This window comes from Castor canadensis, chromosome 1, assembly GCF_047511655.1.
Source record: "Castor canadensis chromosome 1, mCasCan1.hap1v2, whole genome shotgun sequence".
In the NCBI taxonomy this organism is placed as follows: Eukaryota; Metazoa; Chordata; class Mammalia; order Rodentia; family Castoridae; genus Castor; species Castor canadensis.
In genome coordinates, this window is record NC_133386.1 from 188,200,108 (window position 1) to 188,210,574 (window position 10,467).

General features: G+C 34.5%; 1 protein-coding gene across 1 annotated transcript; it reads right to left on the bottom strand.

Moving 5' to 3' along the window:
- Positions 1–8,424: 8,424 nt before the first annotated feature.
- On the bottom strand, positions 8,425–9,384 carry LOC141415398 (olfactory receptor 5J3-like). The gene has a single exon (XM_074051403.1). The coding sequence runs from the start codon at positions 9,382–9,384 to the stop codon at positions 8,425–8,427; it is 960 nt and encodes a 319-aa protein (XP_073907504.1).
- Between the last annotated feature and the right edge of the window lie 1,083 nt (positions 9,385–10,467).

Sequence of the window (10,467 nt, forward strand, 5' to 3'; positions counted from 1 at the left end):
CATTGTTAGTGTGTAGAAATGCTAATGATTTTTATGTTGATTTTATATCCTACTACCTTGCTATAGCTGTTGATGGTGACTAGGAGCTTTTGAGTAGAGTTTTTTGAGTCTTTAAGGTATAGGATCATATCATCTGCAAATAGGGATTTTTGACAGTTTCTTTACCTATTTGTATTCCTTTTATTCCTTTTTCTTGCCTAATTGCTCTGCTTATGAATTCCAGTACTGTGTTGAATAGGAGTGGAGATAATGGGCATCCTTGTCTAGTTCCTGATTTTAGAGGGAATGGTTTCAGTTTTTCACTTTTAAGTGTAATGCTACCTGTAGGTTTGTCATATATAGCTTGTATAATGTTGAAGTACTTTTCTTCTATTCCTACTTTTCTTAGAGCTTTTATCATGAAATGGTGTTGGATATTTTCAAAGGTTTTTTCTGCATCTATTGAGATGATAAAGTGATTTTTGTCTTTGCTTCTTTTAATGTGGTGTATTACATTTATTGATTTTCGTATGTTGAACCACCCCTGGATTGCTCAGATGAAGCCTACTTGGTTGTGGTGAATGATCTTTTTGATGTTTTGTTGAATTCAGTTTGCCATTATTTTATTGAGGATTTTTGGATCAATATTCATTAAGGAAATTGGCCTATAGTTCTCCTTTTTGAAGGTGTTTTTGTCTGGTTTTGAGATAAGTTTAATACTGGCTTCATAGAATGTGTTAGGAGGTTTTCCTTCCCTTTCTATTTCGTGGAACAGTTTAAGGAGGGTTGGTATCAGTTCTTTAAATGTCTGATAGAATTCAGCAGAGAATCCATCAGGTCCTGGACTTTTCTTTTTTTGGAGACTTGATTGCTGCTTCGATTTTGTGTTATAGATCTATTCAGATGTTTAATGTCCTCTTGGTTCAGTTTAGGATGATCGTAAGTATCTAGAAATCTGTCTACTTCTGTAAGATTTCCAAATTTATTTGAATATAGGTTCTCAAAGTAATCTCTGATGATTTCCTGGACTTCCATGGTGTTTGTTGCTATCTCCTCCTTTGCATTCCTGATTTTATTAATTTGGGTTTTTTCTCTCCTCTTTTTAGTCAGGTTTGCCAGGGGTCTATCGATCTTGTTTACTTTTTCAAAGAACCAACTTTTTGTTTCATTAATTCTTTTTATGGTTTTTTTTTGGTTTCTATTTCATTGATTTCAGCTCTTATTTTTATTATTTCTCTCCTTCTATTTGTTTTGGGATTTTCTTATTCTTGTTTTTCTAGGAGTTTGAGATGCATCATTAGGTCATTGATTTGAGATCTTTCAGTCTTTTTAATATATGCGTGCATGGTGCAAACTTTCCTCGCAGGACATCCTTTGCTGTTTTCCATAGGTTCCAGTAGGCTGTGTTTTCATTTTTATTGACTTCCAGGAAACTTTTAATTTCCTCTTTTATTTCATCTGTGACCCATTCTTCATTAAGCAATGAGTTATTCAGTTTCCAGCTGTTTGCATGTTTTTTCTCTTTATTTTTGTTGTTGAGTTCTAGTTTTATTGCATTGTGATCAGATAGAATGCATGGTATAATTTCTATTTTCTTATATTTGCTGAGGCTTGCTTTGTACCCTAGGATATGATCTATTTTGGAGAAGGTTCTGTGAGCTGTTGAGAAGAATGTATATTGTGTAGAATTTGGATGTAATGTTCTGTGGACATCAACTAGGTCCATTTGATCTATGGTATGTTTTAGATCTTCGATTTCTTTATTGATTTTTTTGTTTGCATGACCTATCTATTGATGATAGTGGGATGTTAAAGTCTCCCATGAACACTGTGTTGGCTTTAACATATGCTTTTAAGTCACTCAGAGTATGTTTGATGAAATGGGATGCATTGACCTTGGGTGCATATAGGTTGATAATTGTTATTTCCTTTTGGTCTATTTTCCCTTTTATTAGTATGGACTGTCCTTCTTTATCTTGTTTGATCAATGTAGGTTTGAAGTCTACTTTGTCAGAGATGAGTATTGCTACTCTTGCTTGTTTTCTAGGACCATTGGCTTGGTAAATTTTCTTCCAGCCTTTCAACCTAAGCCTATGCTTATTTCTATCAATGAGATGGGTCTTCTATAAGCAACGAATTGTTCGATCTTCCTTTTTAATCCAGTTTGCCAAATGGTGCCTTTTGATGGAGGAATTAAGTCCATTAACCTTAAGTGTTAGTATTGACAGTTATGTGGTGATTCCTGTCATTTAGTTGTCATAGTTGTTTGAGGGTTTGATTGTGTGTAGCTAAATTGATGTTACTCTCTACTTTCTTGCTTTTTCTTTTCCTGTAGTTTGGTACTGCTTGCCCTTTCATGGTTATGTTGTGTTTCACTTTCTGTGTGCAGAATCCCTTGAAGAATCTTTTGTAGTGGTGGCTTTGTGGTCATATATTGTTTTATTTTCTGCTTATCATGGAAGACTTTTATTGCTCCATCTATTTTGAATGACAGCTTTACTGGATAGAGTATCCTAGGGTTGAAATTATATTTATTTATTGCCCTGAAGACCTCATCCCAAGATCTTCTTGCTTTTAATGTTTCTGTTGAGAAGTCTGCTGTGATTTTGATGGGTTTACTTTTGTATGTTATTTGGTTTTTTTCTCTTACAGCCTTCAATATTCTTTCTCTAGTCTCTGTACTTGTTGTTTTAATGATAACATGCCATGGAGTAGTTCTATTTTGATCAGGTCTGTTTGATATTCTGGAAGCTTCCTGCACCTGTATGGGCATAGATTTCTCTAGATTTGGGAAATTTTCTGTTATTATTTTATTGTCTATATTTGGCACTCCTTTTGCTTGCACCTCTTCTCCTTCTTCAATGCCCATGATTCTTAGGTTTGGTCTTTTAATGGAGTCAGTGACTTCTTGCATTTTCTTTTTAGAGGTCTTGAGTTGTTTAACTAACAGTTCTTCTGTTTTTCCTTTAATTACCATTTCATCTTTGAGTTCTGAGATTCTGTCTTTTGCTTGTTCTGTTCTGCTGAATTGGCCTTCCATTTTGTTTTGTATTTCTGTTTCATTCTTTTTTTCTGAGGTTTTCTATATTCTGAGTCCCTTCCTCTTTGATATTGTCTATTTTCATTCAATATTGAATGTATCAGTTTTTAAAATTTTTTTATTGTGTTGGGTGGGGTTACATTTTAGCATTTATAAAAGTTCTTTAATATATCAAATACAACATAGTTGAATTCACCTGCTCTACCATTTTCTTCTATTTTTCCTGCCCCCATTCCTGGAATAGTTTCAACAGGTATCATTTCATTTATTTATTATTTTTCTGATACTGGAGTTTGAACTCAAGGGTTTGCACTTGTAAGGCAGCCTCTCAACCAGTTGAGCCATAACTCCAGTTCTGAGTGTATTATTTTATAAATGCTGTACATCCTTCTATTTGAGAAATATCAAAATATGCACTAATTTTATCAATATGAACAATTTTTATTAGTAATTTACAAATATTCTGAATAAGACTGGTAAGATAATGGTATATTTTGACTTTCTAAATATGTTTGTTCACATTATCAGTTTTAGAAATAACTGATAATCACTTTTTCTCAGTCACTTTATTTAAAATGTTGTTTCTTTTCTCTCCTTTTATTTGAGCCTTGCTAAATGTATTTCACACCATTTCATTGACTTTCACATGTGTTTGATCGATTTTTGTATATTTTTCCCTTTGTGCTTCAGCTTAGATAATTTATAATGATGGTGCTGCTCCCTGACTTGTGTTATATACAATAAAAATGTTTTTAATAAATTATTTTTAATTCTTAAAAAATTTTATTGTACTTACATTTACTCATATGTGTATACATTGTTTGGCCCCCCTCTCCACTCCCTCTTCTGGGCAGAACCTGTTCCTCCCTCTTGCATCCAATTTTGTTGAAGAGAAAACATAAAAAAATAATAAGAAAGACAGTGTTTTTGCTAGCTTGAGATAAAGATAGCTGTGCAAAAAGATTCTTAGCATTGCTTCCATGCACGTATGTGTTGCAACCCACATTGGTTCATTTCTAACAGACCTGTTCACTACTTCCTTGTCCCCTATCCAAAGTGGCCTCTGCCAGTTTAAGATTACTATTCACTCCTATACAGTGAATTCATCAACCATATTCAAGTTTTAGGTTTCCTTCCCTTTCCCTATTCCTCCCATGCACTTTCTTCCCTTAGTGTGCAACCCATATCCAATAATATTACTGCATTTGTTTTGGGTCTATAATCCCCATATGAGGGAGGACATGTGATTTTTGCCCTTCAGAGCCTGACTAACTTCGCTTAAGATGACGTTCTCCAGTTACACCCATTTACTTGCCAACAACAAAATTTCATTCTTCTTTGTTGCCGAATATAATTCCATTGTGTAGAAATAGCACATTTTCTTAATCCATTCATCAGGAGAAGGACATATTGGCTGTTTCCATAGCTTAGCTATTGTGAATAGTGCTGAAATCAACATGGGTGTGCAGGTGTCTTTGGAATAACCTGAGTCTCATTTCTTCAGGCATATTACTAGAAGTAGTATTGCTGGATCATATGGCAGATCAATGTAAACTTTTTAAGAAGCCTCCATATTGATTTCCAAAGTGGTTGTACTAGCTTACATTCCCACCGGAAGTGTATGAGGATTACTTTTTCCACCTGCATCCTCACCAACATGATAGCTATTCTAACAGGGGTGAGGTGGAATCTTAGTGTGGTTTTGATTTACATTTCTTTATGGCCAGGGATAGTGAGCATTTTTTCATTTGTTTTTGGCCATTTGAACTTTTTCTTTTGAAAAAATTATGTTTCGTTCAGTTGCCCACTTCTTTATTCATTCACTGATTTTTGGGGAGTTTAGTTTTTTAAGCTCTCTGTATATTCTTGTTATCATTCCTTTGTCAGATGTTAGCTAGAAAATAGCATCTCCCACTGTGTGGGTGGTCTCTTCAGTTTAGAGAATATTTCCTTCGTTGTGCAGAAGCTTTTTAATTTCATATAGTACCATTTGTCCATCCTTTCTCTTAGTTGCTGGGCTGCTGGAATTCTGCTTAGGAAGTCCTTACCTGTATCTATTGCTTCCAGAGTATTTCCTGATCTTTCCTGCACTAACTGCATGGTTTCAGGTCTGATGTTAAGGTCCTAAATCCATTTTGAGTTGATACTAGTACAGGGTGATAGGCAATGGATCTAATTTCAGTTTTTTGCAGGAGAATAACCACTTGTTCCACCACCACCATTTATTAAAGAGGCTGTCTTTTCTCAATTATATGTTCTTGGTGATTTTGTTAAAAATAAGGTGGCATAGCTGTGTGAATTCATACCTGGGTCCTCTACTCTGTTCCACTAGTCTTCAGTTTTCTGAGTTTGTGGTAATTTTACCTCCAAATTTTCATTTGCTTCCACTTTCATTAACTTAAAATTCTCCTGTATTACTTTATCTTAGTTTCTGTAACTTCTCCTTTATAATTTTAAACATTTAAATATTTTTGAATTTCCTTTTTAACTTTAGCAAACATATTTTCTGAAGACCTGCTTATCTTTTGTATGTTTTTGCTCTAAATTACAGTTTTGGGTTATTTGTGAAAAAAGAATCATAGAAATTTAAGAAGATTTTTGCTTCAAGAAAGGACTTCATCTTCTCTAATGGGTAGAAAGGTGACTTAGTTTACTACATTATTTCAATTACTACTTGAGTTGGTACTGAACTAATTCAGAGTTAGACCTTGTATTTCTTTACCATCCCTGTTTCTGGAGTGTGGGCTTTCCAAGATTTTACTTGAGAGGCAGATTTCCCTTGTCTTGTTGCTCTCACTCACTTCATACCTTAAATACTGTTTAAAAAAGTCAATTCTTTGAGTGTGAACTTGTCTTTCTTCCATATATTTCTTAAACACTCAATAAATATGTTGATGGAGTGCTGACTTTTGTTGGATACCTGATGGGTCATTATCACCTAGACATAAATAACTAGACACTAATAAAAACAACACCATCCCTCCAGTGTGTACTATCCTTTACAACTATCTTTGTGCTTTTGAATGAAATTCTAATCCTCTCTATTTGACTTACCACAAAACAAAAGTCTTTTTGTTTTGGAGGGGAAAGCTTGTATTATGTCTATATTGCCTCTAGCAAATCTTTGTCTTCTAGGCAAAGAGAGGGTACAGGAGATTTTGTCCAACATTTGTGGCCTGAGACAACTTTGTATATTCCTCCAACTCCAAATTCTTATGGGTAGAGCCAGGTCTATGTTTAAGCTTCTATATAATGAAATTTGTTTCTCTCACCTACATAACTGCCTGAAGTCATAGTGTTTTTTACTTCCTCTAGGCCAGTCACAGGGCAAATGCTGAGAACAGGTTGCCCATCCTTTTGGCAGAACACCATTTTTAGTATTTGTATTATTTAAGATACCACCAAGTTTCTCTCCGCTTTTTTGAAGTTCTGTACTTAAGTTTATCAATTAATTATCTATGTATCTATCTGTCTATCTTCTTTCTGTCATCTATCCATCCATATCATCTATCTATATCTATCTGTATCTCTATTTACCTATCTATCTAGATCTACCATCCCTCTGTGTGTTAGTTAGACTTCTAAATACCAGTGATAAAATACCTGTCATACTTAAGGTGAGAAAGATTTTAGCTCAGGGTTTCACAGGGTTTCTTCCATAGATGATTGGCCCTATGGCATTGAACAGACGAACAACATGTCTGGGAACATGGGGTGGAGGAGGTCTTCACCTCATGTTGTAGAGGAAATAGAAAAAAGTGAAGGGACTGCTAATCCAGTATAACCTCCAAAAGCACAGCCCCAGTAACCCACTTTCTCCAAAATTGTCCTACCAGTTAGGGCCCAAGTATTCAATACACTTATGAGGTATATTTCATGTTTAAACTGTAACACACCTATCATCTGTCTGTCAATCTATCTATCTAGCCATCTATCATCGCACATCTATCTGTCATCTATCACTATCATCTCTATCTTTCTTCTATTTTTCTGTATGTCTGTCTCCTTGCCTTTTTATTTAGTTTCCCATTCATATTCAGGCCAAGAATTTAGCTAATATCCTGAGGTAAAATACAATCATGTGGAACAAAGCAAAGTATCTGCCAAAACTGTAATTTGCTAGGATTACAGAAATGAACCACAGGCTCCTGGCCTTCCTCTGCTCTTTAGTAGACTGCTGACCTTTTTGCTGGTTTGGATAATCAAGGACATTTTCTTCCTCTTTGACTTTGTTCTTGGATATACCCTCTTCTCAGAAGTTTTTCCTTTAGATATTCTCATGGTACTTAGATTCTTACATTTTGCTTTTGTCTTGTAACCTGATGCAGATTCAAAACTTTCAAATCATTGTAAATATTTTCCTATCAATAATAAAGCCAAAAATCATTTAATCATTTCTCAAGTCCTGTTTATAAACTATCTCTTAAATACTTCCACCTTTCCCTTTTACTCACCTGCAAGGATTCTTACGTGTCTCTGTTTCTTCTTCTTCTTTTTTTTTTATGACTATTTCTTTTCTTAGATTGTTTGTTCTTTTACCTTCTAATATGTTAATAGTGATACCAGGTAAATTTTTCTAAAGCATATTATTTTCATTTCAGTTAGGGCTTCAATTGGCTATTTAGAGAGTTTTTAAAATTTATGATCCCACTGTTGAAGGAACTTCACACATGTGATTCTACAGAAGGTGTATTCTTATTGTCAACTACTTTTACTTAAAAATTTCATGCTATGTCTATTCAAATTGGTACATTTTTTTATCTTTAAATAATACTTTCAATTATAGTATTCCTCCATTTCTTGTTTATTTTATACCTATATATCTTTTAAATCTCTTTAGATTTGCTTTATATAGTGAATGTCAAATAAAGATACTTAACAGAAGTATGTTTATTTAAAACTATAAATAAAATGAGTTACTTTTCCTATAGTCATTTTAGGATACTACTAAGATATGTAATTTAAATGTGTAATGAAAGAAATTTATTTTTTTTTGAATGAAAACATTTTAGAATAAAAGCTAATGGTAGCATATAAGCACACCAAGACATGGACATTTGTAATTTTTATGTAAGGTACCAGTACATTTGATAAATAACAATTTTTGGATTATTGATTTGACTTTAAGCTCTATAACCTTCTAAAAACAAACCATGATGTGGTTCTTCAGATGTTGACATGAAAAGTTATCAGAAAGATTATTTTTCATCTTTGAAAAAATGAAATTATTAAGTTATAAAATAATGAATTGCTGTTTCTAGTATTTTCAGTCTTCAGGCAAAATTCAACACTTTATTCCCAAAAAGCATGAGCCTGTCTTGACTGGTGATGCTGTCACTGTTTTTGTGATGCTTTAATTGATACAAATTTAAAGGAAGTATATGTACAAATCAATGTCAGGTTTGTCAAGCCATAGACAGGATTGAGTGAAGTGGGTTTCTCTTCAGACAAATTGATCTTTTTGCTGCATCTTTCACATCTTTATTCCTCAGGCTATAAATCAGAGGATTTAGCATGGGAATCACCAATGTATAAAACACAGCAGAGACCTTCTCTTGTTCTAGTGAATACTGAGAGCTTGGCTGGATGTAACTAAATGTCACAGACCCATAGAATAAGGTTACAGCAGTCAGATGGGAGGCACAAGTGTAGAAGGCTTTTCTCCTTCCTTCCACTGAGCAAATTCTCTGAATGGCAATGATGATTCGGATATAAGAGACCATGATGATAATGAATGTGAACATTGCAATGATCCCAGAGAAGATCAACAGTAACATCTCATTGGTGTGTGCATCTGAGCACGAAAGCCTCAAAAGAGGAGGGATGTCACAAAAGTAATGGTTCACAATGTTGGGACCACAGAAGTCTAGTTTGAGCAAACCTACTGTGTGTATCAGGGAATTAATGATCCCACCCAAGTAAGATGAAAGGACCATCTGAATACAGACACGTTGGGTCATAATGACTGTATACAACAAGGGATTCGCTATTGCCACAAAGCAGTCATAAGCCATCATAGACAAGAGGATACCTTCTGTGGTCACATACACTGCAAAAAAGAAACTCTGTAGAACACAGCCAACAAATGTACTGAACTTAAGTTTTGACAGGAAATGGACCAGCATCTTAGGAGCAAAGACAGTAGAGTAGCAGATATCACAAAAGGAGAGGTTGCTAAGGAAGAAGTACATTGGAGTATGAAGCTGGGCATTTAACCAGATCAAGGTAATCATCCCCCAGTTACCTACTAGAGTGATGAGGTAAACAAGGGCAAAAAGCAAAAAGAGCAGTATCTGCAAGTTAGGATTTTCAGTTAATCCTACTAGAAGAAGCTCTTTAACACCTGTATGATTCCAACCTGCCATGCATTCAGATTTATGTAGCTCTTTAGTTGAAGAACAAGATGATGATGATGTTACTCAGATGAAAGAAATATGATTTCCTCCACTATGTAATATCCATCATAGCATAAGACATTTTGGATTATCCTGCAGTTAGATGATGAAAAGAGATTAATTTCAGCAGCAGACAATTCATACCTTGTGAATTAGGTTTTTAGAACTTCAGATAATTTTATCTCCTGGTTACTGATTTATTTTTTATGTGAATTTCCACTTTAAAAAAGGAGGGGATGAGAAAACTCTCAAGTCAGGCACGGTGGTTCATGCCTGTAGTCTTCACACTTGAAAGGCTAAATCATGAGGATCATGAGCTCAAGGCCAGCCTGGGCTACAAAATAAGTTTCAGGACAGCTGGGCTACACAGTGAAACCCTGTTTCAAAATAAAATTATAAAAGAAAACCTTCTTATCTCACAAAATTATTAAAAATTAGAATTGACATTTAAATCCAGAGTCTGGTTCTAAAGACCTGGCTCATTCTATGACATAGGTTGGCATACACAACAAATCTTCCATTATCCTGGGCTACCGTGTTTTATTTTTTTCACTCTCACTTAAACTCAATGCAGTGACTTCCAAAAAATTCAGTGCCTTCCTTTCCAAGTCTCATACCCCAACCACTTTTGTCTCACATTCTGCCCAGATCCTTGACTTGGATGATCAATGGCTGTGCTCTTAAACACAATTGTGCTCTCAGATAGTTGAGGAAGGAGAAAAATGTAGATCAATCTTTTCATTCACTATTTAGTACTAGGACTGATAAAATATTAGGTTGTCGTTTAACTTGATAAGTCTTCTCCTTGCACTTCTGTAAGTTTACATTTGTATCTTTCTTTTTTATCAGCATTGAAACAATAAACTTCAATATTCATTGTAAAGAGGAAAGATCTGTGAGGCCCTAAAAACTGTATGTTTCAGAAACATAGGCTGCCACTTAGCACCACATGTTTTCTGAAATAGCACACAAATTATTCAATTATATTATGACAAAATATCAATAAATTAGTTTGTCCATCTGCATTTTCATGAATTCAATAAACACCAATTA

Bases quoted from the DNA above. Each gene is read 5' to 3' on its own strand.
- LOC141415398 (XM_074051403.1), bottom strand. From the start codon at position 9,384: ATGGCAGGTTGGAATCATACAGGTGTTAAAGAGCTTCTTCTAGTAGGA.